Below are 27,717 nucleotides of genomic sequence, written 5' to 3'. Positions count from 1 at the left end.
GGAGGCCAGAGGACAGACTGTGGAAGCCAGAATTCTAAGATGACCCCCAATGACCCTTGCCTTGCATAATCTGCCGTCCAACCTTGAGCATGACTGGGAACTGTTTATATGATGTCATTCCATGATTACGTTTTGTTGTATGGCAAAAGAGATTTTCACAGATACATAAATAAGTTTACTAATCAGTTAACTCTGGGTTCATCAAAAGGGAGATTATCCAGGTGGGCCTAACGTAAACACATGGGCCTTTTAAAAAGCAGAAAGGGGCTGGGTGTGGTGGCTCACACCTGTAATCCCAGCACTTTGGGAGGCCGAGGCAGGTGGATCACAAGGTCAAGAGATCAAGACCATCCTAGCCAACATGGTGAAACCCCATCTTTACTAAAAAATAAAAAAATTAGCTGGGCATGGTGGCACACGCCTGTAGTCCTAGCTATTCAGTAGGCTGAGGCAGGAGAATTGCTTGAACCTGGGAGGCGGAGCTTGCAGTGAGTTGAGATTGTGCCACTGCACTCCAGCCTGGCGACAGAGCGAGACTCCATCAAAAAAAAAAGCAGAAAGGAAGTCAAATACTCAAAAAATGATGGAGATCTGACATGCTACTGCTCACTTGAAGATGCTGGGGGTAGGCTGGGCACAGTGGCTCATGCCTGTAATACCAGCATTTTGGGAGGCCAAGGCAGGCAGATCACCTGAGGTCAGGAGTTCAAGACCAGCCTGATCAACATGGAGAAACCCCATCTCTATTAAAAATACAAAATTAGTCGGGTGTGGTGGCACATGCCTGTAATCCCAGCTACACAGGAGGCTGAGGCAGGAGTATCATTTGAACCCAGGAGGCGGAGGCTGCAGTGATCCGAGATCGTGCCATTGCACTCCAACCTGAGCAACAAGAGCAAAACTACGTATAAAAAAAAAAAAAAAAGTGATTTGGAACTTCTAAATATATGTGTGCTGTCAAAGAGAAGGCTATCATTGCCTTTTACTAGACATTCTCTCCTTCCTCTTAATAGCATAAGCCCTGTCCTATTGGTGAGGTGATGTACCCAGCTAAGAAAAGCGACATTTTCCCATCTCCCTTGCAGGTAGGCACAGCCATGTGATTAAGTTGCAGTCAGTGAAAGATGAGGGGATGCCGCTGTTGGGACTTCTTGGAAAGCTCCATAGGTGGACAGTTTGCAGGGACACCTTTGCCCTTCCCCATCTTCCTTCTTTCTTCCTGCCTTCAATGAAGATGTGATGGCAGTGGCCCCCATAACCATCCTGCACATTGAGGTAACCTTGAAGATGGAAGGCAAGACCTAGAATGATGGGGCCGAAAGTAGGAAAAGCCTGGTCCCTGGTGACCAGGAAAGCCAAGTTACCAGCCCTGAACTTACTGTTAGACAAAAGAAACCTGTACTGTGCCCAGGCTACTCTAACCTGGTCAAATGCAATTCCTAACTGATGAAGAGGCATGACGTGGGGTTTCTGTTTGTTTGCTTTTACTTTGGGGGAGGGTGGTGTTTGTTTTTTGTCATTGCTAACAAAGAGGTTAAGATATCACTTTGGTATTGGTTATTCAACTATATTTCACGCATATGAAAGCATTTATAACTTAGACTAATAACAAATGAACACCGTCTCATCCACCATCCAATCTAAAAAGAATAGACTATTTATTTCCAGGCTCACATCACCTCTCCCAAACACATCTTCCTGCCTGTCCCCACCTCTCGCCCTACCACAGGGAATCACTCTTCTGGATTGTGTGTTTAACATGGCCTTATTTTTCATTTATAGTTCTACCACACGTTTGGAACCCTAAATTATACTGCTCTACTTTGCTGTTTTTGAAACCTTATATAAATGGTATCACATCCTGCATTTTTCTGCAATGTGCTTTTCCTCTCCACATCACAAGACACAGTTACATTGACGCAGGCAGCTATTGTTTAATTTCACAACTTTATACTATTTATTGCATGAATATGCCAACATCCAGCCATTCTGTCATTGGTGGCTATGTGGATTGTCTTGAACTTTAGACCACTACAAAATATGGACATAAACACTCTCATACTCGTCTCCAAGTGCTTCCTGACTTTTCTAACACCACGACATTTATAGAACATTATGGTATTTAAATGGCATGCTGGAGGTAAACTAGGTGTGTAGAGTTCTGGACATGGCTGTGGTCCCACAGACTCTGGTCACCCCAAAGACTAAGGAAATCAGTAAGATTAAGTCCATCAGTGTCCCACTGGATGGTAATGAAGACCTACGAGTGGAATAATTGGAACACAGAGTGTAGGCCTGTCAACTTTGCTAGATAAGACCCAACTGGTTCCCAAAGGGGCCAAACAGTTTTCACTCTCAGTGGCACCATGTTAGAACGTCCACTGGTCCTCATCCTCGACAAACCTAGACACTGTTAGACTTTTTTATTTTTGAAATGAAAAACACCTCTCTGGTCTTAAATGGTATTTTCCTTATGACTAATGAGATTGGGCATCTTTTCATGTTTATTGGCCATTCCTAGTTCCTCTTCTGTGAAATGCTTATGCATTTCTTTGGCCCACTTTTTAAACTGGGTTGTTGGAGATTTTATTATTTTCCTTTTTTGAGGCAGAGTCTTGCTCTGTTGCTCAGGCTGGAGTGTAGTGGCATGATCCTGGCTCACTGCAACCTCTGTGTCCTGGGTTCAAGTGATTCTCATACCTCAGCTTCCCAAGTAGCTAGGATTACTGGCACGAATCACCACACTTGGCAAATTTTTATATTTTAGTAGAAAAAAATACAAAAGGTTAGGTTTTACCACATTGGCCAGGCTGGTCTCAAACTCCTGGCCTCAAGTGATCGGCCCACCTCAGCCTCCCAAAATGCTGGGATTACAAGGATGAACCGCTATACCCGGCTTTGTTTTGTTTTTAAGACCATTACCCAGTCTGGAGTGTAGTGGCAGGATCTCAGCTCACTGCAACCTCCACCTCCTGGGTTCAAGCGATTCTCCTGCCTCCACCTCCGGAATAGCTAGGACTACAGTTACATGCCACCACACCCAACTGTTTTGTATTTTTAGTAAATAGAGGGTTTGGCCATGTTGCCCAGACTGGTCTCAAACTCCTGGCCTCAAGTGATCCACCCACCTTGACCTCCCAAAGTGCTGGGATTACAGGCATGAGCCACTGCACCCAGCCTATTGATCTTTTTAAACAGACTTTTTCCTTTGCCATCCTTAATAAATTCTGGATAGTAAACATTTGTCAGTTTCATGTTACCACAGAATCTTCTCCCAGCTTAAGGCTTGTTTTTCAGTTTCTCACTGTTCATTGTTTGATGAACAAAATCTCATAATTGTACCAATCTCTCTTTTCATGGCTTAAGCTTTTTTGTGTCTTCTTTGTGCTATTTGTTACTTAACTTCTACCTTACTGTTCTGTGCTCAGAGAACATGTCCTATAAATCAGATACTTTGAAGTATGTTAAATGTTACTTTTGATATAGCACGAGGTTAATTTTTGTACATGCCCAATACTTGAGAATAATATGCATTTTCCAATGGTTGGGCAGAAGGTTCTATGATAAACGTTCACTAGATCATTGATGGCATACAATGGCTGAGGGGGATGGGTGACAAATCCAGCCCTGGCCATCTGTTTGCATATCGTCTACGACTGATTTCACCCTACAAACGCAGGGTTAAGTAGCTGTGACAGAGACCGTATGGCTTCACAAAGCTGAAGACAGCTACTCTCTGGTCCTTGATAGGAAAAGTTCACCAACCACTACACTGGACTGTGTTCAAAAACTGTTTCCCTTCTATTTTTATCCACTTGATATCAATTAACGAAAGAGCTGTTTTGAAATCTTCTATGATAACAACACATTTAGCAATTTCTGTTCATCTTTGTTGACAAGTTTTAAATCATTCAGTGTTCCTGATGCAGCAGGTCTTCTATCTCAATCCACGGTCCTTTTGTCCTTGATAATTATTTTTGCTTTAACACCTACTTAAATGATACTGTTACTATACCAGCTTCTTTTCTCTTAACATGCCTTTTTTCCATTATTTTATTTTTGATGTGTCTCTCAGAAGTAAAAAAGCATAGAGTTGGACTTGGTTTTCCCGTGGAATCTGACAATCTCTGCCTTTTAGTCAGGAAGTTTGGTCCATTTGTAGTAGTGACAGATATATTTGGTTTCATTTCCATGACTATAGCTCGTGTTTTCTTTTTACCTTAGTTTTTGGTACGCTTCCCCCTTTCTTTTTTGCCTTCTTTTGGATTCAGCTTAGCTTTATTTTTCACCTTTACTGATATGAAATTTTAATCTTTTCATGTTTCCCTAAACATTATTACACTCTAGACTTAGTAAGGTCGAAACGTTCATCAGTGTCTCTACCCTCTTTCAATGTAAGTACATCTGAATTCAGATCTCAGATCTTTTTTTTTTTTTTTTTGAGACGCAGTTTTGCTCTTCTTACCCAGCTTGGAGTGCAATGGCGCGATCTCGGCTCACTGCAACTTCCGCCTCCTGGGTTCAGGCAATTCTCCTGCCTCACCCTTCTGAGTAGCTGGGATTACAGGCACGCGCCACCATGCCCAGCTAATTTTTTGTATTTTTTTTAAGTAGAGACGGGGTTACCATGTTGACCAGGATGGTCTCAATCTCTTGACTTCGTGATTCACCCACCCCGGCCTCCCAAAGTGCTGGGATTACAGGATTGAGCCACGGCACCGGCCAGATCTCAGATTTAAATGCTACTATTGTCTAGTATTTTAGTTTCACTTTACTTGTTTGCCATTTACTTTTATTGCGTTTTTAACGGAGAAGTAAGTCATCTGTTTTCAAAGCAGTGCTTGAAAATACCAGGAGTATAGATACTATATAACAAAGCAAACTCCACTCACTATGTACATTCAGGTAATAAAAATTAGAAATAAAAAGTCCCAAGGATCCAGCTTGGTAAAACAGGTACAGTTACAGGTAATGTTTAATAAACTAATTTTTTCCCAATGTGAAAACAAAATGATCAGATTAAATTTGTGCCTGGCCATTTCATCCTAACACCATAGCCATTCAAAATACAGATATTGTGCACACTTCACCCAATTTATTATTCTGGTGAAAGGGCAAAGACGTGAAAAAAAGAAATACTGTATACTAGACATCAGAAGGTAATGGTGAAAGAAAAGTCTCAAGTAATGTACAGCCTAATAGGAAATGACTATATTTCAACTTTAGAAAATTAATCCATAGGACAGGAAAAGAGTTTCCGTAATTGCAGTTTAACATGAAACTGCAATTAGAGGAGGGAGGGAAGGGGTTAAAGCAAGGCTAACTGGAAAGACTGTTAAGTTTGCTGTCTAGATTAAGAAAGACTAAACTTTCATTCATCCACATCTGTTGTCCCTCATATTTCCTAAACATCGATGCTCTACTGCTTAATTACGAGGGATCTTCTTTTTTCCACTTAAAGTATTGCTGATCTTTTGTAGACTAAAACAGAAGAGCAGAAAGCCAGTAAGATGTCACGGTTTTGCTAAAAATTACTTTTATATGTTTCTACATGTAAAACTTACAGATGAGTTTTGATAAGTCATTTAAAAATAAAAATGTGCTTAAAACTCTTGGAGAAAATGCCTTTTTGCTTATGTGTGAAACTGGAAATTAACTTTCCCATCAGGAGGTATTCTGTGGAATGTACAAAACTTCTCATATATAGAGATCCAATGGTCCTCCAAGATCAGAAACACATCTCAGAGGCATTATATTTAGTTAAGTTTTGCTACAATGTGGAGTTTTGTGGTAACCAAAATTTGGCGTTTTGTACCATGTGGCCACAGGATTGTCAGTTTCACATCATGGTTTAGAAAATTATTGCTTTGTATGTGTGTGTGTGTGTGTGTGTGTGTGTGTGTAATGACACATAAGCATACTCTGTGCATGCAAGCAAAGAGAAAAGGGGGAGACAAAAAGCCTTTTTGTTTTAGGACTAATGATTGAGGCCAAGACAATATGGAGCTTTCTCAGCTCAGAGAAAATATCTGATTGCTGATGACTCTCTAAAACAGTTCTACAGATAAAACCAGTGTGTCATTTCTCCATGGTGTGCCATCAGAACCAAATACCTACTAATGATTGTTTTGATGTCAAATACATACCTAAAAGTTGACATTTCATTTTAAAAGGTTAAGCTACCTCATGGGGACTGAGCCAGATGAACTTTTTTGCTTTCTCTGAAGTACAGTATACCACTGCACAATGGTATCCAATTTTAAGATTAATAGTGAAGAAACCTCTTCAGGGAAAAATAAAATTCACCAATTTGAAAAATCTAAAATTAGTTCTACTTTCTAACAAAAAATATAAAGTACATCATCAGTGTAAGGAATTCTGATACCAGCTTGTATTCAAATTTTCCCAACAATGCATCAAACATAAATCCAGTCCAGATGTCAGTCACGGGTATAAATATAACTGGACAGTTTTTTCTTTTTAAGGGCAGTTTTGAAATAGTTAATGTAACTGTTGCTGACACATTAATAACAGCATCTCTAGCTGTCACATATTAATTTGGACTTCTGATCAAGACTAGCCCAGTAAAGGAAGTTACTAAATGAGCCCAAATCCACTTCAAGTCATATCTAGTCCTGTATCCTTCATTCTCCTTCTTTAGTATTTGAAGACAACAGGCTGAGTTAGCAGATACTGTTGATGGACCCTTGTGGTTGTTTTTATCCATTCAACCTGTTTTACTGTATTCTTGATAACAGGAATTGGTTAGCAGGGAGAACGGGGATACTGGAAAGATCTGTACTGAAGTTCGCTGAGAGGCCAACAGAGAAGATGCTGTCTGAATTGCTTCTAATGGAGTTGTACTTGTCTTTGTGTTGAGTTTTTCCTGTTTAGGTTTTCTTGGTCCTTTCTTCTTTATGAAGCAAGAATATCCTCTAGACTCCAACTATAGGATTCGATATGTTTGTTGCTGCGTTTCCTGAAGGTCTGGATGGCTTATGAGACATGTCGAAGAAACAACTCTGGTGACCATGGGCTTTGGTGATGGAGCAATGGCAGGCTGAGAGACAGCATGAGGAATACTTTCGTTTAATGCAGCCCCTGAACTTTCACTGGTATTCACCTGTTGCAAGGAAATTTCAGTAGCCCGTATGTTCGTCACAGATGCTGTCATTACAGCCAGGGCAGGACTGTTTCTACCCTGAGAACTGCTAATCAATGGGCCTGTCTTCATAGTGCTAGTAGATGAAGGCACAGAAATGCTGTTTTCACCACCTGCAGACAAGTCAAAGCTTCTGTCATTCAAATCTGTCAATCTTCTACCTTCTGGAGAGTGTGCTTTCTTTTCCTGAAGCACATGATGAGGCAGCAGCTGATGAAGTTCCTTTCTTCTTAAATGCATTGCAGCAATTTTCATGCCCGTCTCAAACATCTTACTATTCACTGCTTGCCTATAAACAGTATCTGTGAAAGACTGGATATCATAGGTGAGATCAATACTGAGAATTTCAGAGTTTTCTGGCTTCTTTAGCACTAACCCAATCACCCACATTGTACGAAATTCTTTCTTACCAGGATTTTCTTTGGGTGCTAGAAATGACTGTGGATTCACATGTGCCAGTGTAATAAATTCATTCTTCTCCAAGCTCCCAACCAGGATCCGGATCTTTGATTCCACCAAGCCCACCCATTCTAAATGTTGTTTTTCTGTTGGTGCACTTGCCAGAAGTACAATATAATGCTTGTACTTTTGAAAGAAGCTTGGAGCTTCAAAGAGTTTGGACCACTCTGCCTTATTCAGCAAAATTTCATGTGTGATAGCAAGCCCCTGTTTAAACTCTTCAATCATGACCATCCTAGTTGAAACAGACACGTTGTATGTGGAGTTCTGCTGTGGGTATGCTGGTGTGATGATAGGCATAAGATGGTACCTATCACTGGGATTTACTCTTGGGTCCCATACTGGCAAATTAAGATTCTGTTCTTCAGGCTCTTTCAGTAACACTGGATTTGGCCATTCCCATTCAGAAAATACCAAGAAGAACTTCCGTACAAGAGTTGACGCTACTGCATTTGGATAAAGCTGACAAGTTCTTGCTACTAGCATGGCCCAGGAAACACCTCCGAGGAAACCTAGTATATTGGAATAGATACTGTGGCATTTGGCCCACAATTTGATGGCTCTCAGAGTCAACCTGAAGTTGTCAATGTTTGGCACTAGATGTAAAATTTCATCAGTTACCCGGCAACCGTTGAGGCTTCTTATGCTTCTAATGTCTAAATCTTTAAGTAGACTGTCATCTCTTAGGTCCAAGTCTTCTGGAATAGTCTGTAGTGCTAATCTTGCAAACAAAATATCAATCTCTATCCCATCAAAACACAATTTGATAACTGGCACAAATGCCTCCTCGACAGCCCTTAAATCTTTTACTTCCTCCTGTAGTTTCAGCTTAGCATAGAAGGAGGTGAAGAAGTCACTTCGATCCACATGCCTTGGTGCAATGCACAAGGCGTCAATATCTGCGCCTTTCGTATGTACTCCTAATCTGTAGGAGCCAAATGTAAAAATCTTTCCTCCAACGTTTTCAAGTATAGATTGCGGAAGACTCTTGCTTTCACTGATTTCGCGTATCCATTCCTTTACCAGATTATTTAATTTTTCCAAAACTAAAATCCTGCGCTGCAGTTCCTCTTCCTCTTCGAAGACCCCGAAGGGCCTGAGGGTTTCTATTAGCCTCTGGGTGAGGAGGCAGTCCGTCTCCTTGGGGACCGCTAAGCTGATCGGCGCGGAGATGCCATAGCGCTTCGCCGGCTGCGGTGTTCCCTGAGTTGTCACGGGAAACGGCATCATCTTTCAGCACCCGCCCCGCCAGGGCACGTCCCCCACCACCCCGACCGGGTCATGATCCGCTGAGGTGGGAAGGGCAGGGCTCCTAGCAGCCCTGGTCTTGACCCCACTCTGGCTCCCGCTGTGTGCCCCGCGGATTCAAGCGCTTCCCCTCCTCCCCCTCGGCCCCAACATGGCGCCAGGCCCCTCGGTGTCCACGTTCCAGAACCGACGGCACACGCGCGGGCGCCTGCGCACCGGCAGCCAGTACAAGGGTTCACGGGAGCCACGGCCTTCTGGCTGGGCCCCCCAACTGCGCGGTGGGCTCATGACGTGGGTGGGCATGGCTCAAGTGGTCTATAGCCGGCCAAATTCAACCCTTTATTACCACTATTTTATGTATTTGCCCAGCTTTACCCATCTAATTCTTTGCTCCCCAAGTCTCCTGACATCTCAGATGTGCATCCTTTCTGAGGGCACCCTCAGCCCTCTTCACCCTCGCATACATCCTTGGATGTCCAGATGCCCCTTCAGTGGGAACTCAATGGTGGAAAGCAGTTCCTGTCTTGTTTCTTGAGCCGTTTGTTTTGAGGACGTTGTTTTAGCTGGGGCAGCATTCGAGGTCGACAGCTCTGTTCTGGCCATGCTTTAAAGGCATGATTCTGCTGTCCTCTAGTTCCCATTGAGAATTCAGTAGCTGGGTTAAGTGCTGCTTGTCTGTCTTATGGCGGCTGTAAAAGTCTCTGTCCCTAGTGCCCTGTGATCCCACCACTGTGTGTCCAGGGGTAGACTTCTCTTTAATAATCTTACCCAGGATACACTATAATTCGCAAATCAGAAGTCATGCTTTTCATGATCTCCAGAAGCTTCTCAGGCACTTCCTCGGAATATGTTCTCCTACTTGTCTCCTGATTCTCTTCATTTAGACACGTGGTCAACCTTCTCACTCTGTCCTACATGTCTCTTAAACCATGTGTCTTTCTGGGTGATGCCAGATTACCACCAAGTCCTCTCTTCAGTTATATTTAGCCTGCTGTTTAAACATCATGGAAATATCCACTTAAATCCTTCTATTTTATTACTAGAAACACTATTTTGTTCTTTTCCAAGCTTCTCTGCTTTTTCCCATCTTTTATTTCTTTAAAAGTGTTAAACATACTTATTTAGTATTCTATAACTAATGATTCCAATTTCAAATGCTCTTGAGAAATCTATAGTTTGTTGTTAAGAACTCAGAGTGGCATTACCTATTGTGTCTTGTAATTTTAGATTGTGAGCTCATTTCTGGCGTGACTTGGAATGCCTTTATAGAGGATGTGTCCTTCCAAAGAGGATTTGCTTTGTTTCCAACAGATGTTCTTGTACACTATCAAATTGCATACAATGTAATTTCTTATCCAGGGATTATCTACAACATGTAGGTGGTGCAGTTTTGAACCCCAAATACATGTGAGAGGACATGTGGTTTTCAATTCTAAGGAACAGTCTTTAGTTTTTCCCACACAGGTCATGAGAGAGAACTTTCTTTGTCACCTCCTTTCACGAGGTAGCAGATTCTTCCTATTCCAATTTTTCACTCACTGTGTCACTGTTCAAGGATTCCAACTGTATTTGGAGGGGTCTCAGTTCTAATTCCCTGCCTTTTAAGGTCCCAAGGGCTTTCTGTCTCTTCTTGGACAGCTGTTAAACTCAAGTTTCTCAGTTTCTAAGACTGGCAAATGCTTCTAGGGCAATTCTAGTTTCAGAATCTGCTAAATTTCTGAGGTTTCAAGGTATCACTCTTTTTTTTCCCACTCCTAGAGATTTCCTTTATTTTCGAGGGTACTCAGCTATGCATTAACAAATGATTTCTTATATTTATCCAGCATTTTCAGATACTTTACATAGAAAGATTTTCCAGGATAATTAATCCCACATATTGCCAGAAGTATAAATACCTTCTTTTCAACCCATTTCAACATTGGCTTGCATGCTCAAAAACAGCTATCAGAAAAGTCTCTGGTGACCTCCATGTTGCCCAATCCAAGACCCCAATGATTTCCATCCTTTTTGACCTATCGTAACTTCATCTTGGCCTCTGTGACACCACACTCTTCATGTTGTCTTCTACATGTCTGGCCACTCCTCAGTCGGATTTGCTGATTCCTCCTCCTTTATTTGACCTCTAAATGTTGGAGGTCTTCCAGTTTCCATCTAAGCCCTCATTTCTCCTCACTGGCTGTACATTCACTACCTAATCTACTGGTTTCCCACAGCTTTAAATATCACCTACTTACAAATTAATTACAAACAAATACTTTTGATCAGATTCTCTTCTGAACTCAAGATCCATATTATCTGACTGCCCATGTTTGCCACCTATATTTGGATGTCTCTAACTAAACATAGTTTAAGAGAACTCTAACTCTTCCTCCCATAATTTGCTTTTCTCTCAATAGTCTCCATTTTAGGAAATGGCATCTCTTCCTACCCAACTCTTCATAGGAGAAATCTGGGAGTCATTCTGGATACCTCCCTCTTCTGCATCCTCAGCATCCAATTATTTACAAGTTCTGTTGATTTCATCTCCAGAATATACTTAAAATCCCTCTACTGCTTTCTACCCATTCCCTTATAACTCTAGTCCAAGCCACCATCAACTCTCACTTTGACTTCTACAACAACTGAATTAATCTCCTATTACTGACCTTCTCAAAGTATTCTCTACCTAGGAGCTAAAGTCTTTTAATCCCTCCAGTGACCCCGCATTATATACAGTGTAAAACCCAAAATACTTAACAAGCCAGGTTGCTCTTTCCCCCAACTATCTGTCTGGCTGCACCTTCCGCAACTTTCCCCTCTGCACCAGCTCAAAGACCTTCTTGCAGTGCCTGCCTATGCTTCATTCTCTCTCATCCGTGGGTCTTTGCACAATGCTGTTCTCTCTGCCCAGAATGCTCTTCCTGCCCCACCAACTGCCCACTGCTCTCCACCTGGTTGGTGTGTTGTCATCTTTGAGACTGGCTTACATTTCACCTCTTCAGAGAGAATGTTCCTAACCCTCATTCTAAATTAGCAGCTGTGCTTCTTTTTCCTAGCACATAAAACAATGTGTAGTTGCAGTCATGTGCCACATATGATGTTTTGAACAACAGACCATATATACAATGATGGCCCTACAAGAATATAATATTGTATTTTTACTGTTTATTTTCTGTTTAGATATGTTTAGACACACAAATACTTACCGTTGTGTTCAAATTACTCCTAGCATTCGATACAGAAATATACAGTACAGGTGTGTAACCTAGGAACAACAGGCTATACCATACAGCCTGTGTATGTAGCAAGCTGTACCATCTAGGTTTGTGTAAGTCATTCTAGTATGTTCTGACAACGTCATGTTAGATATATCATTGTTAGACACACCTAACAATGGCATAGTTATTAATGAATACCATTATTCAGTAGGAAGAAGCTATACACAATTTGAGTGTCTGTACTTAGGGGAATGAATACGTAGTATAGGCACAGAATGCAAAACTATGCATCAGTCAAAAGCAGTTAACTGAATAGAGCACCATGGGTAGATGTTAAAAACATAATGTGAGGACAGGTGTAGTGGCTCATTGCTGTAATCCCAGCATTTTGGGAGGCTGCATTTGGGAGGTTCACTCCACTCCTGGGAGTGAACCCAGGAGTTTGAGACCAGGCTGGGCAACATAGTGAGACCCTGTCTCTATTTTTAAAATAAATAACACAACGTGAGTTACAAAAGAAACAATGGGCTTTATAGCACAATCCCACTTAGGTAAATTAAACATATACAAAATATTATTTATGTCCTAAGGATACATATGAATCCGAACATATGAAAGGTAAATTAGAATGGTATTCATTAGTACATAGAGTGGGCTCCCAAGGACAGAATGGCAATGAAAAGAGAAAATGATCCTATCCATCCCCCAGAGCATGTGTCAGAAGATTGGCACATGATGGCCACACACAGCAGATAGAAGCTTGTGCAGCCCTTTCTTGGCACTTACTTGTTCCCCACATTAGTAAGATGGTTGCCTTGTATTAGGCATTCGGTCATGGCTGCAGGACAGACAAACTAACTTTCATAACCTAGACTTTGACATCATTGGTTTCTTATTCTGGAGAAATGAACTGCCGTGTTTATTTGTTTGTTTTTGAGACAGTCTTGCCCTGTCACCCAGGCTGGAGTGTAGTGGCATACTCAGATCACTGCAACCTCCATGTCCCGAGTTCAAGCAATCCCTCCTGAGTAGTTGGGATTACAGGCATCCGCCACCACACTCAGCTAATTTTTGTATTTTTAGTAGAGACAAAGTTTCACCGTCTTGTCCAGACTGGTCTTGAACTCCTGACCTCATGATCCACCCACCTCAGCTTCCCAAAGTGTTGGGATTACAGGCGTGAGCCACTGCGCCTCTGTTGTTTTTTAAATAATATATATGTATACATGTGGCAGCCAGTGGATTAGTTATCCCCAACCCTCACAACTTCTTTGCCTTGTATTAGAGGATGCAGAGCCAAAATCTTTGTCCAGCTTTGTGCAGCCAGAGCCAACCATGGGTGGCAATGGCATTAGTGAGGCTGGCCTCCCCTCTCGTGTGTGTTAGCCACGCTGGCTTCACCTTCTTCCAGCTGCTGCAAACTTGTACCAGCTTCATGTTTTCTAGTGAGTGTTTTGCTGTTTTCTTGCTGATTTGTAGACATTCATTACTTTATTCTAGTTATTCATCACAGCAGTTTTAGATATTCCAAACATTTTCTTCTAGTATATCACCTATCTTTTATCTATATGGTGTCCTTGGTCAAACAGAAATTTTCAATTTTGATACAGTCAAATCTATCTACTTTTTCTTCTTACAGATTGTACTTGAAAAAAAAAAAACAGGCTGGGCATAGTGGCTCATGTCTGTAATCCCGGCACTTTGGGAGGCCAAGGCAGGTGGATCACTTGAGGTCAGGAGTTCGAGACTAGCCTGGCCAACACAGTGAAACCTCATCTCTACTAAAAATACAAAAATGGTGGTGCCTATAATCCCAGCTACTCAGGAGGCCGACGCAGGAAAATGGCCTAAAGCCAGGAAGTGGAGGTTGCAGTGAGCTGAGATCACGCCATGGCACTCCAGTCTGGGAAACAGAGTGAGACTCCAATTCAAAAACAAAACAAAACAGAACAAAACAGATGAAGTCTTGCCCTGCTGCCCAGGCTGGAGTACAGTGGCATGATCACAGCTCACAGATCACAGCTGACTGCAGCCTTAACCTCCTGGGATCAACCTTAGCCTCCTGAGTAGCTGGGACTACAGGCCTAAGCCACCATACACAGCCAATTTTAAATTTTTTTGTAGAGACAGAGTCTCTTATGTTGCTCAGGCTGGGCTCCAACTCCTGGCCCAAGTGATCCTCTCACCTCAGCCTCCCAAAGTGCTAGGATTACAGGTGTGAGCCACCATGTCCAACCAGTTTGTACTTTTTAAGCCCTCTTTATGAAATCTTTCATTTGGCCATATAATTTTACTTTTGACATCTAGGTTTTTGAAGCATTTGGAGGAAGGATCCATTTCCTTTTTCTCCATATAGCTGAAGTCAGTTATCCTGTCATTTACAAAATCCTTTCCCCAGGATTTATGATGCATGCTGTAGCTCACCCAATTCCTACAGGGTATTTGGTCTGTGTCTGCACTCTCTATACTGTTTCATTGGTTTATTTGACTCTTCCTGCCCCTAAAACCACATAATTTCAATCACCATGGCTTTAAGATATGTCTCAAGACTAATAAGGTCAATCCTTCCCATCTTTGCTTGTCTTGTTCAAATCTATCATAGGCATTCGAGAATCTGACTCTTTCACAAAGATGGACACTCAGGCCAGTTGCAGTGGGCTCACATCTGAAATCCCAGCACTTTGGGAGGCCAAGGCAGGAGGATCACCTGAGCTCAGGAGTTCAAGACTATCCTGGGCAACATAATGAGACCTCATCTCTACCAAAAAAATGAAATAGAGAAGTAAGTCGAGTGTGGTGGCATATGCCTGTGTTCCCAGCTATTCAGAGGGGCTGAGGTGGGAGGATCGCTTGAGCCCAGGCGTTTGAGGCTGCAGCAAGCCATGGTCGCACCACTGCTCTCCAGCCTGGGCAATAGAGCTAGTCCCTGTCTCAAACAACAACAACAACAACAAAGATGGACACCAAGTCTTTCAAGGACAGCACAGCAGAGAAGGAGCACGCAGGTCGAGCTTACTTCTTTCAGTCTGTTTATATCTGAAATCTCTGGAAACTCTTCTGCCACTTAAAACATCAAAACGAAAGATACTCTGATAGTTAACATTCTCTATGTTAGCATATTCTCTAAAACCAACAGAGACACTACTCAATATGATTTAAACAGATCCCCAAACATCTTTCAACCAACATTATAGGTCACTGTTGGGAACCAACAGATATTAACATGTTTTTTTGTTTGTTTTGAAAAGGAGTCTCGCTCTGTCACCCAGGCTGGAGTGCAGTGACACAATCTCAGCTCACTGCAACCTCTACCTCCCATGTTCAAGCAATTCTCCTGCCTCAGCCTCCCAAGTAGCTGGGATTACAGGCACTCAGCCCCAAGCCTGGCCAATTTTTTCGTATTTTTAGTAGAGATGAGGTTTCACCATGTTGGCCATGCTGGTTTCGAACTCCTGACCTCGAGTGATCCGTCTGCCTCAGCCTCCCAAAATGCTAGGATTACAGGAATGAGCCACTGCACCTGGCCAACATGGTTTACATGTTAGGAGTAATACAGCTAATATGTTAGTACTTCTTGGAAATGCTTCACATTGTTGATGGGACAAAATAGAATCTCTATTTCCATTTAACCAAATTCAAAATTCTGCTTTTATATTTGCCTGTTTGAAGACAGCTTTGAAGAGATTATTCATTTTACTGAAATTTGGCAGCCAGGCATGGTGGCTTACACATGTAATCCCAGCACTTTGGGAGGGCAAGGTGGATAGATGAGGACTGGAGTTCCAGACCACCCTGGGCAATAAAACAAAACCCCATATCTACAGCAAATACAAAAAATTAGCCGAGCATGGTGGTGCGTGCCTGTAGTCCCAGCTACTCAAAAGGCTGGGGTAGGAAGACCACTCGAGCCCAGGAGGTGGAGGCTGCAGTGAGCTGAGATTGCACAACTGCACTTCAGCCTGGGTGACAGAGGCAGGCCCCATCTCAAAAATAAAAAAAAGGAAGATATTTGGTACAACACAAAAGCGTATCCAGAAACAGGTCACGCTCTTGCACTAACTAAACAATTCATGCTAGCTAATAAATTCTTTAAAATATATTTCTAGAATTTAAAAATCAATTTTAGTAAAACAATAAGGAGGTTTTGAAAAATATGAGTTCAGTGCTGTTTTAGTTAACAAAATCACTGGTTCTTCATAACATATACTGACATTTTGGGTACCCCAATTTGGGGCGAAACATTAAGGAAAATCAAGAATTTTGAACTTGGGATCACAGAATGTAGGGATTGAGAAACCTCTGGGATTCTTCCCCACTCCTCGCACCTGTGCCTTCAGGCTGATGCCTAAATGGCTCTCTGGGAGGCCTGTGCCTGAACAACCCAGGGGCGGGACGTCTGGAGCCCCTCCCCCTCCCCAGTTACATGCTTCCTACGCTGGCTAAAATTCTGCCCTGTAAGGTCCGCCTCGCCCACACCTTTACCACTTGTCTTCTGTTTTATGTCTTTCAAACGTATCACACTAGTGACAACATCCCTCTGTTTTTGGTGTTAACGCTAAACTCTGTCAGCGGCCCCTTATGGAATGAGGCTGGACGTCACCCCAGTCTCTAGAGTAAGAGGAGACGCTGCCACTCCGGGACTCACTCAGCTCAGGGGACAACAGGGCTGCTAATGGTGCTTCTGTGATAAAATGGAAGGTTACTGATTGTTTTAAAGTCTAAGTGGTAAACTTAAGGATGCAACTGGCTTTGACAACTAACCATTCGACTTTATTTTCTCTTTGAACTGGAAATGCTCACACATGTCTTAAAAGTTCAATCATTTTTCTAGTTTTAGGCTGGTGAAAAAATCTTTGGGGTTGTTTTGTTTTTAGCCAAACCACATAAAATGAACGTTTCCCACGGTGACTCTGTCATTGGGAATCCACTGGAAAGGAAGTCCCAGTCAGGCGGCAGTGAGTTATTCCCAAGTAAAAAGAGGAAAAGCAATCCATTCACCTCCATCTTCCTAAGATAAGAGTTATTTTAAAGTCGGAGTCATAGCGGAAGAAAAATATTTCAAATGAAAACCACCACAGAAAGGTTTGGGGACATGGGAGGACAGAACTCACGGCACCAAGCCAGCAGAGGAAGGCAGCAGCCGCTTCCTGCATGCACACAACAGTCCCTGCAGCCTGAACACCGCTGGCTGTCATCAGGGAGGCTGAGTCCTCCTGCCTGTCCCGAATGACAAGGTGGGATGACAAACACAAACTCAGAGCTGGCACTCAGCGACAACAGAGACCTGCTGCCTGCCAGCTCCATCGCAGAGCTGGGGGCAGGAGGGCAGCCCACCATGCTGCCAGGTGGCCAGGGCTGTGGCTTCCTCTGTCACTCAAGCCACATCCACACTCCTGGATGGCCACACAGTCCCTACGCGCCACACACACACACACACACACACACACACACACACACACACACACACACAGAGAAAACAGACCCCACTCTGCAGTCTGGCAGACACATGGGAGCTGAAACCCACAGAGGCGCCTCCTTGCCTCAGGGCACCAACCCTTCCACAGGTATTTAATGAGCGCCTACTCTCTGCCAGACAGCAGGTGGACTGTTTTCTAGTCAAAAGCCCAGTGAGTGCTGTAGTGGTGTCCCAAGGCTTTGTTTAGCCTGAACATTCCCAGCTAAACCTCCTCCGGCTGATTAACAAACTCTAGGATGCCTCTTTACAAAGGGGACATCCAAAGCCACGGCGATGTCTCAATCTCCAGGAAGGCAAGAATGCTGAGACTGCACGTGACTATCCCTGAGACCCTGGGCTTCCCAGGCACCCCAGCCCATCCAAGAGTGGCCCAGGAGAGACAAGTGTTGCCACTGTGGATCAGGCCTCAGGGCCTGGGGCGGGCACTCAGCCACATGGCCCCAGTGAGCAGGGGCTGGTGTGGCCGAGTCCAGGCAGCCAGGTCCAAGACTGCAGCTCTCAACGGAGGGAAGGTTTATCCCCAGGGAACAGCTGGCCATGTCTGCAGATATCTTTGGTTGTTACTACTTAGGGGTGGGGGCACAGGATCCAGGCACACGGTTCAATGCTCTGCAACCACGAACACCTCCCTCAGCAAAGATGCCCCAACCTAAAATGTAACAGGAGAAAGGGAGAAAGCAAGGAAGGACAGCCTTCCCAGGACTCTCACTTCTGCTACAAAGGCAAACCAACCCTCCCCTCACCCCTCCCCAACCCTGACAAGAGACACATGGCCCTGCCATCGCCCCTCCCCAGCATGCCTAAGTGACTGCTGTCTTATCTCCATGACGGGACCCAGGCCCTCTCCTCGAGAGGCACCAGCCCTAAATACCAGCCTTCTGGGAAAAGAGGGTGAGAACCACTTCCAGCCCACTCACTCTTCCGGCACGAGCCCCCTCCTGGAAGAGACCCTCTAGGTTTTGTGACTCTGGAAACCTGGGGGAGCCTGGCAGCTATGAAGGGCAATGTTTATGGAGAACAACCAACCAAAGTACCTGTGTGCATTTCTACAGGTGGGCAGCAGTAAAGTAAATGATGACTGACCTCCGGCAGGAAGCCCCTGGCTGACTCACCCTCCCCACCTGACTCTGCAGGGGAGTCCCAGGGAAGGGGCAGGGGAGAGGCCTGAGAGGCTCTGCAAAATGCTTCCTCTGAAATGGTGCCACCTGTTAGCCCAGCTCAGACCAGCATGACTTGTTTTTTTTTTTTGAGACAGGGTCTTGCTCTGTCACCAGGCTGAAGTACAGTGGCGTGATCTCGGCTCACTACTACCTCCACCTCCCGGGTTCAAGCAATTCCCCTGCCTCAGTCTCCTGAGTAGCTGGGACAACAGGCATGTGCCACCACGCCCGGCTATTGTTTTTGTATTTTAGTAGAGACGGGTTTCACCATGTTGTCCAGGACGGTCTCAATTTCCTGACCTTGTGATCCACCCACCTCACCTCCCAAAGTGCTGGGATTACAGGTGTGAGCCACCGCGCCCGACCTGTTTTTCTTTTTGAGTCAGAGTCTCGCTCAGTCACCCAGGCTGGAGTGCAGTGGTGCTATCTTGGCTCACTGCAACCGCCATCTCCCAGGCTCAAGTGACTCTCCCACCTCAGCCTCCCAAGTAGCTGGGCTTACAGGCACGCACCATCATGCCTGGCGAATTCTTTTGTATTTTCAGTAGAGATGGGGTTTCACCATGTTGCTCAGACTGGTCTCAAATTACTGACCTCAAATGATCTGCCGGCCTCACCCTCCCAAAGTGCTGGGATTAGAGGCATGAGCTACTGTACCTGGCCAAGTGACTCTCACCATAGAACCAATAACTGGAAATTATAGAAAAACAGTGTTACCGTGTTCAGCAACTGGGGAAGACTCATTCACACACACGAACACGGACGCACACATGCACATGTGCACACCACCTGGACACACACACTTGCACACACAGACACACACACATACACACACGCGCACACCACAGGCATAGGCCAAAGGTTCCTCCCCTTTTTTGCCACTTTTTCCAGATGAGATGGACTGCTCTCTCACCAGAGAGCAGGGACAGCCCCATGCTGGGTCCTCTGGGGAAAGAATGCAGGAGATAAAGGGGCCCTGGCATGCATAGGACCTCACTGGCCTGGCCTGCCTGCAGAGGCAGATGCCGTCCTGCTGTCCTGAAACTACAGCACCCACTTCAGTAGGATTTGTTTCACTGCAGGCCCCCGCCCTCTGCAGCAACACATGCCCCACGCTGAGGGCCGCTCTCAGGACAAACACACACCACATCAGCCCCATCAGGGCCCAAGGAGGCACAGGACAGATGGCTGCTGGGAGGTGCAGAGCTCCCCATCACTGGGGGTATGTAAAGGAAAGGACACGGCAGAAACCGCCCCCCCACAGGATTCTTCCACATCACTCCAACCTGAGGCAGGTGGCGCCCACGGTTGCTGGAGAAGCTGCTACAGTGAACAACCCCTTGGCTTCTCACCGCCTCCCCTTCTCTGGCTCTCACTCGTTCCCCTGAGAGGTGCAAGGTAGGAAGCACCTAGCACAGGCTGCAGACTCACTGAGGGGGACACAGGACATGACACAACAGCTCAGCACTGAGGGAGGCAGCACCTAGCGCAGGCTGCAGACTCACTGAGGGGGACGCGGGACACAACACAATGGCTCAGCACTGAGGGAGGAAGCACACAGCGCCAGCTGCAGACTCACTGAGGGGGACGCTGACACGACACAACAGCTCAGCATTCCCCATTCCGTGCCTCCAAGCCAATGAGAGAGACTTCTCAGGCAGGTTCCCGGGATGCGTACAGAGGCCACCTCCAATCCACAGAAAGGTCGCACAGGTGCCTCACGCGGGAACAGTTCCAAGTGGGAGACTTCGAGTGTGTGCGCACTTCTGTGGACATTTCCATGTCTGGGTACCCATGTGTCACCACAACAACCAAACATGCTCTAGTGCAAAGGTTCTGGGCGTGGGGCAGGAGTGTCCGGCGGTAGCGGGGTCTGTGCAGGGTCCTCCCCAGCGAAGTCTGGCTTAGCCACATGGGGATCCCCGAGTCTAGCCTTTCCCCAGTGCCATGCAGAGGCTCAGCAACCTTTCTGTATGAGCGAAGCATGTGTGCATGCCTGTACCAGCTGCTCCATCTCAAACAATCCAGCCACCTCTGTGAACCTTCTTGGCATCGCCATGGGGGCACAGGAGTCCCCAGGCCACAGCCAGAGAAGAAGGTCGGCAAGGAAGGATGAGTCCCCAGGGCCTAGGGGGCTGGCTCTGGGCAGGTAACACAACCCGCCCCAGCCCAGACGAGTGTGTTAGTACGGCTGGGCAACCTGATGGACTCTTTGGCAGGTTTTGAAAACCAGCAATAGGTTAGACAGGCTGTGAGCAGGGGCACTTTCGCTTGCCCTGAATAACATGCCAGGAATGACTCCAAAAGAAATGCGTGAGCTTGGCCAGGTGCGGTGGCTCACACTTGTAATCCCAGCTACTTGGGAGGCTGAGGCAGGAGAATCGTTTGAACCCGGGAGGCTGAGGTTGCAGTGAGCCAAGATCACACCATTGCACTCCAGCCTGGGTGACAGAGACTCCATCAAAAAAAAAAAAAAAGAAGCGCATGAACCTCAGACAAGCTCCTTTCTCCTCTGATGTGCAGTCTGGCCCCGCCCATCCTACAATGGCAATCACCCATCACCGGTGCCAGCAGGCAGGGTTCCCCAGAGCTCCTCCTCACCCAGTGATGCAGAACGCAATGGCCTCAGGACTGGCCAGGCTGACCCCCGACCACAGAGCAGCAGCCCCGGCCCATACTCTGCAGCTCTGAGATGGCCCTGTCCCACTCACTCTTTGCCCTCCTCTTGGCAGCAGCAACACAGGGCAGAAGAAGGACTAAAATTCTGTGTCTGACACTGAAGACCCTTTGTTTCTGTGCAGAATACATCCCAGCACGCATCTCTTCCCATTCAGGTTTCCCGGCCTCACAGGAGGTCTTTTTGAATCAGGAGGGGAGGGACCCCTTCTCTGCCACTGGATAACTGGTCCCTCCAAGATGCCACTGGATCATGATACAGCAGGGACAGGATGAAAACCAAATCCCAGAAGCAGCGGCCTTTGGGATGGAGGAAGGGCCCCCAGGTACAGACAGCTGAGGGTGCTTCTCTGAGCAGACTTTAAGACCTATACTTAAAGCACCCTGAAGTTACTCTTTTTATTTTTCTTTTTTTGAGCCATGGTCTTACTCTGTTGCCTGGGCTGGAGTGTGGTGGTGTGATCCTAGCTGCAGCATCTGCCTCCACAGCTCAAGCAATCCTCCCACCTCAGCTTCCCGAGTAGCTGGGACTACAGGTGCGCACCACCATGCCTGGCTAATTTGCTGGGATTACAGGTGTGATCCCTTTGTAATTACTTTGCAATACCTAAAGTGCTGGGTTTACACGTGTGAGCTGCCACATGAGGCTAGAATTATTTTTTACGACACATACCTATTAAGATAATCAACTGCTTTCCACCATTGAATACATAACCAGGCACAAACAAGGGGCCCAGGTCATGGGGCTCTCAAGCCTGGAGCAGGCACCCAAAGCTGCTCCCACTCTCGGCACCCTCGGACTGGATGATGACCGGCTGCCGTGGCTGGGCCCTCCTCAGGAAGGCGTCTGACCGCCCAGGTACCCAAAGACCCGTGGCATGCCAAGTGCAACCTGGTCACCTCTGGAGACCTTGCAACCCTGCAATGCCACATAGGTTTTCCCCTGGGACAGCTTCCTTGATTGTCTTTTCATTTGATTGCCCCAAAAACTCCCCAACAAGGTCACAGGTGCTAAGGGACTCGCCGTGACCCTGTATTGAACAAGGCTCACGTGGTTGCTGTGGTCAGTGAGATGACTGCTGGAGAGATGGACAATGATCTGATCAGATAAAAGAACAGATACAGCCTCAAACGTTGCAAGAATATATCAGGAGCTGCCGAGGAACACCAGCCAGCCTCCTGCCACTTAAACAAACCACGACTTCACAGACAGCTGAGGTGAAAATGGTGAGTTCAAGAGGAAGCCTTCTTTGGGAGGCCAAGGTAGGAGGATCACTTGAGGCCAGGAGTTCAAAATTAGCCTGGCTATCACACTGAGACTCCTATCTCTACAAAAAGTAAAAAATTAGTGCCAGGCGCGGTGGCTCACACCTGTAATCCCAGCACTTTCAGAGGTCAAGGTGGGCGGATCACTTGAGGTCAGGAGTTCGAGACCAGCCCGGCCAACATAGTGAAATTCTGTCTCTACTAAAAATACAAAATCAGCTGGGCATGGTCACTGGACCCAGGAGGCAGAGCAAGACTCCATCCCAAAAAACAAAAAGATTAGCTGGGTGTAGTGATGTACCTAAAGTCCTAGCTACTCAGGAGGCTGAGGCAGGAGGATCGCTTGAGCCCAGGAGGTTGAGGCTGCAGTGAGTTGTGATTGCACCATTACACTCCAGCCTGGGTAACGGAGCAAGACCCTGTCTCAGAAAACAAAAGAGGAAGCCTTCAAACATCCAAGACACGGGCTCCAACTGCCTCCCGCAGAGCCTGCCCCAGGAGCATCCCTGTGCCACTCCTTCTGCCCCTCCCCCAACTGGCCTCAGCACTCAGACCCAAGGCTCTTCCCAAACCTGCCGCCCTTCTCACCTGCCGTGATGGTGTCCACCTCCTTGGCTGCCAGCTCCTCCACGTCCGACCTCTTCCTCAGCTCAAACCTCCGGGATAAACCTTCTCGGGGTTTCCATAATTCCTGGATCAAGAGGGGCTTCTCACTGTCCCCAAAAACCCGAAAGCACTGGGCCTGCCATCGTTGTCCAGCGTCACCGGCTTGGCCTACCACGTCACATAGCACGTACTGGCCGGCCTGCCCAGGGTCCAGGGCGTACCGCTCCAGTGCCTCCTTCACCAGCTCACGAGCGCTGGAGGTGCCAGTGGCCAGGACGCTTTTGTAGTGAGCTCCTGTGCAGACACTGTCCCCAAACACCTTCAGGACACCAGGGGCCGAGAGCTGGGTGGAGAGTTCAGCAGGGTCGTCGTTGGCGCCCAGGCTGGAGAAGGTGGAGTCCAGGTCCCGGTACTTGTAGCTCAGCGTCCGGGACAGCATGCTGGACAACAGCTGGCTCTGTCGCTTCAGCTTGCTCTTGGTGGGCGGGGACATGATGAAGTGCGTCCCATAAAACATGGTGGGTGACGCTTCATGGACAAAGACTGGGGGCTTCAGCCAAAGGATGCTAGGGAGCTGTGGCCTGGGAGAAAAAGTGAGAGAGGTTAGCGCCACCCATCACAAGCACCAATAGCAAATGAAGCCACGAGTGGTGGTTCCTGCCTGTCATCCCCACATTTTGGGAGGCCAAGGCAGGACAATCATTTTAGTCTGGGAGTTCCAGACCAGCCTGGGCAACATAGTAAGACACCATCTCTACAAAAAATTTAAAAATTAGCCAGGTGTGGTGGCGTGCACCTGTAGTACCCATTGCTCTGAAGGCTGAGGCTGGAGGATGGCTTGAGCCCAGCAGTTCAAGGTTGCAGCAAGCTATGATCGAACACGGCCCTCAAGCCTGGGCAACAGAGCAAGACCACATCTGAAAACCTAATGGTCATAACAGGCCGTGGGCATCCTGGCCCCACAGACCTGCCACCAGGGGCCCAGTCCTCACAGAGCACCTGAGTAAAGGATGTGGTTGGAGCTCTCAGGGCCACCAGAGACAGAGAGGTCTCAACAGGCTGGATGTCCTTCAAGGAAAGCCATTAGTGGGAAATGCGATGAGGTCGCCACAGTAAGATACACTCCACTGTGGGGCTTGGATTTCTGGGAAGTGCTAAGTGCAATGCCTGTGTGCGGTGAGCATCAAGGAATGTCCCACCCGGAGCCACCCCCGGCACCACCACAGCCGCAGAAGAGCAGCAGACAGCCCGAGGGCAAATCTTCACTTCTCCACAAACCCCATGTCTCCTCCACCACAGGCTGCAATGCAGGAAATGGATCGCAAACACAGTGGAGCCAGGAAAACTGGCAAATTGCAACCACGTTAACAGAACCAACCATCAGACATTCCGGACACAAACTCCCAGAATCTGCCTCTCTGGACAAGAGACCTGTCCTGGCTTGAAGGAGACACTCTCTGGGACCACAGCGCTGAGTGGCCTCACAAGCACAGCGGGCACAAAGGGCCCCTCTAGAGCTGGTACAGGCATGGCTGGAATGCATGCGTCCCGCCCACCACAGGCCGGGATGCCCAGCGCTCCAGGCCACAGAGATGCAGTCTCCTGGGGAAACTAGAAAACAGTCTTGGGACACGTTGGCGTGTCATACAATCACACTTCCAATGTCCTTAGTGTGCCCAGGGCCAGGAGTTCCAGAGGGTTTCTCAGTCTCCCTCCAGAACCTCTGTGGGGGCAGGAGAGCAGAGAAAAAGGAAGGCAGGTCTCCGATTTGCAAAAGGTGAGGCTTGAACGCAATGCAGGGAAATGCTGGAAAACAGCGCACATCTCCTGATTCCTGCAGCCCACTTCTGTGCTCAGGTTTTCACCAAAGACAAAGGTGGCAGACAAAAGAGCCTGGAGGAAAGCCTGTTTTCTGAAAAGCTCTGGGAAGAGTGGACCAGGTCACTGGTCGCCTGCCACTGAGACCCGGGTCAGCACTAAACTCGGCAGCAATCAACTGACACTGTCCAGGCCTGACTCATTCCTCGCGCAGTGGGCACTGCAGAAGGCTTCTAGAAAGGACGGTGGCTGCCAAGGGCTGGAGGAAGCACCAGGAACCCCTCCAAAGACAAGGAGTCACACTCTCCCTTAGGGAACTAAATACGGGAACCATCCCAGCCTCCAAAGCTGACACTGAAGACTGGACTCTCAAATATCGCCAAGGCATCAGTCATCTTTTTCGGAGCCTCTCACTGCTAACCAGAGCTGTCATGGATGACTCCTGAAATCAGACCACCATGCGCTTCCTCCAGAACCAGCCCAGGTCAGCCAGCAGCTGCACTTTCTCCAAGGACCTTGGACTCTTCAAATATACTTCCAACAGCTTCGCACACCAAAGACTGGGTTGTGAACGCGGACATCTGCCCTGCAGGGTGGGTGGCTGCCACTTCTTCTGTTCCCACAGCCCACTGCTGACAGTTCACCGTGGCAAAGCCTTTCACTGAGCCTGGCTTTCCGAAGACGTGAACTTGCTATAATAGGTGTCATGGAGATCGCAGTACAGGTCATGAGGAGATAGACGCAGCCTGCAGGTTCTCTTTGGCCCCAGCAAGACAGGCCATAAAGGAGGAAAATCTTTGTTTCTCTTCCTCTGAGGACGGTGCAACAAGGCTCCTTGTCAAATCCTAAGAAGCTCAGCACCGGCTGCAGCTTCCCCAACGGACTCGTCAAAGGCCTCGGTTTAATTTACAACAAAAGCATTTTCAGACAGTGCTCACATCACAAATGTGTGGCTTTGCCTGGGCACACCACACCGGCGGCTTCAAAATGCCCTCGAGTCTGACCTCAGCCTCCTGTGGTCAGTTTTCAAAGTGAGTACTTGGAATAAGAGAACAAAACCCCTCAAAGAGCCTCTCCAGCCAGCACTTATTTACTTCCCATGAGAGCTGCACAAACGCGCCCGCAAGCGCTTCTCCAGACGCTCCGGCTTAGAAGCCTCCAGCCAGCACACACTGCTAGAGGATCAGCCACGGCCTTCTCATAGTGGACATTTCCAAAGGAGGTGCCTTCCACAGGGTGCCAAGCCAAACTCCAGGTGGTGGACGGTACAGCCTCTGCCACCAGGCAACTGTGGCTCAGGAAACCTCTGCCTCTGGCAATGAAGTCTGAATGCTGATGTAAACATGACACCAAAAACTGGGGAAGCCCCCTCCATGCAGGAGAAAGCCCACATCACAGAAAAGTAATGAAAAGCAAAGGCAGATGGGAGGCCAAGATGGGAGGCCAAGACGGGAGAATGGCTTAAGGCCAGGAGTTTGAGACTAGCCTGGGCAACACAACAAGATCCTGATCTCTACAGAAAATAAAAGTAAAAGATTAGCCAGCCATGGTGTGCACCTATAGTCCCAGCTACTCAGAAGGCTGAGGCAGGAGAATCGCTTGAATCCAGGAGCCGGAGGTTGCAGTGAGCCGAGATCGCAGCACTGCACTCCAGCCTGGGCAACAGAGTGAGACTCCATCTCAAAAAAAAAAAAAGACCAAAATTATAAAAAGGCCCCCCAAATACAATGGAGAAATTAATTGATATTTGGGGGCCCAGGGGTGGATATAGGTTTTGTAAGGTCTGACATTTACACAATTCTTCCTTAATAAAAAACAAATGGAAAATTACAAACACACGACTGCTAGGTCCCCTCCCAGAGCCTTGGAAGCTTCAACTTCCAGTGTCGTTCCCTGCATGCCCCCACCCCCCACTTTTCCAGCAGTTTCTCTGAAAACTCGAGCGAGATTCGAAGGCAGAGGCAGAGTTAGCAGCATCATGAGACAGGAGAAAATGTAAGCAGAGGTCGGGCACGGTGGCTCATGCCTGTAATCCTAGCACTTTGGGAGGCTGAGGTGGGTGGATCACCTGAGGTCAGGAGTTCAAGACCAGTCTGGCCATCATGGTGAAACCCCATCTTAAAAAAAATAAAAAATAAAGAAAATGTAAGCAGAGAGAACGTGATTCACTCCTTTTCAGTAACTCCTTCTTAAGCCCCCAGAAGTCCCTGTGCACACAAACCTTATCTGTTTTGGGGTTTACAGAAAGCCTTTCTCCCCGTGTGGGCATCCTCCCTTCACCAGGCCAGAGGGTGCCCCCTTGCTCACATGCAGCCAGCTTCCGAATTCCCCGAAGGCCGGCCTGGCCTGTTTGTGAGAATGGGATGAACTCGTTTTTTTAAAAGGCCAAGAGTGCAGGAAAATCCGACCCAGAGAGCGGAGCACACCCTAAGTAACCAGATCTGTTTTTCTGGAAGTGCGACCAGCCTCTTCTGCCCCATTTGCTTCTCTGTGACACAAATACTTGGGGAAAGCTCAGGGCTAGGACAGCGAGGGTGTGGGGCCCTGGCTAGTGCTGCTCTTAGAGAATGTTTTCTCTTGTTCTGAAGGAAGGGTCCAGTTTCTGATGAAAAACAAGCTCAAGTCCTAGCCGCGAGTCCAGGGAGTGAG

At 46.9% G+C, this 27,717-nt stretch overlaps 2 protein-coding genes across 5 annotated transcripts in view; both read right to left on the bottom strand.

Moving 5' to 3' along the window:
- RADIL (Rap associating with DIL domain) overlaps positions 1–27,717 on the bottom strand; it is an 81,047-nt gene that overhangs the window by 52,157 nt on the left and 1,173 nt on the right. For 3 of the 4 annotated variants that reach the window (XM_008983780.6, XM_035291993.3, XM_035291991.3), the window contains exon 2: positions 23,233–23,831. In XM_008983780.6, coding sequence (XP_008982028.3) covers positions 23,233–23,767 — 535 coding nt within the window. In that variant the 5' untranslated portion in view covers positions 23,768–23,831. Of the gene's footprint in view, positions 1–23,232; positions 23,832–27,717 lie in introns of those variants that run through there. The other variant, XM_035291994.3, reaches the window with a different exon arrangement.
- On the bottom strand, positions 4,749–9,022 carry PAPOLB (poly(A) polymerase beta). Its single transcript, XM_035292040.3, has one exon. The coding sequence runs from the start codon at positions 8,849–8,851 to the stop codon at positions 6,947–6,949; it is 1,905 nt and encodes a 634-aa protein (XP_035147931.3). The 5' UTR covers positions 8,852–9,022; the 3' UTR covers positions 4,749–6,946.

The sequence above is a fragment of the Callithrix jacchus genome, chromosome 2 (assembly GCF_049354715.1).
Source record: "Callithrix jacchus isolate 240 chromosome 2, calJac240_pri, whole genome shotgun sequence".
Taxonomy (NCBI): domain Eukaryota; kingdom Metazoa; phylum Chordata; class Mammalia; order Primates; family Cebidae; genus Callithrix; species Callithrix jacchus.
The sequence above is the reverse complement of the archived record's forward strand: the minus strand, read 5'-3'. Positions and strand labels throughout refer to the sequence as shown.

Bases quoted from the DNA above. Each gene is read 5' to 3' on its own strand.
- PAPOLB (XM_035292040.3), bottom strand. From the start codon at position 8,851: ATGATGCCGTTTCCCGTGACAACTCAGGGAACACCGCAGCCGGCGAAG.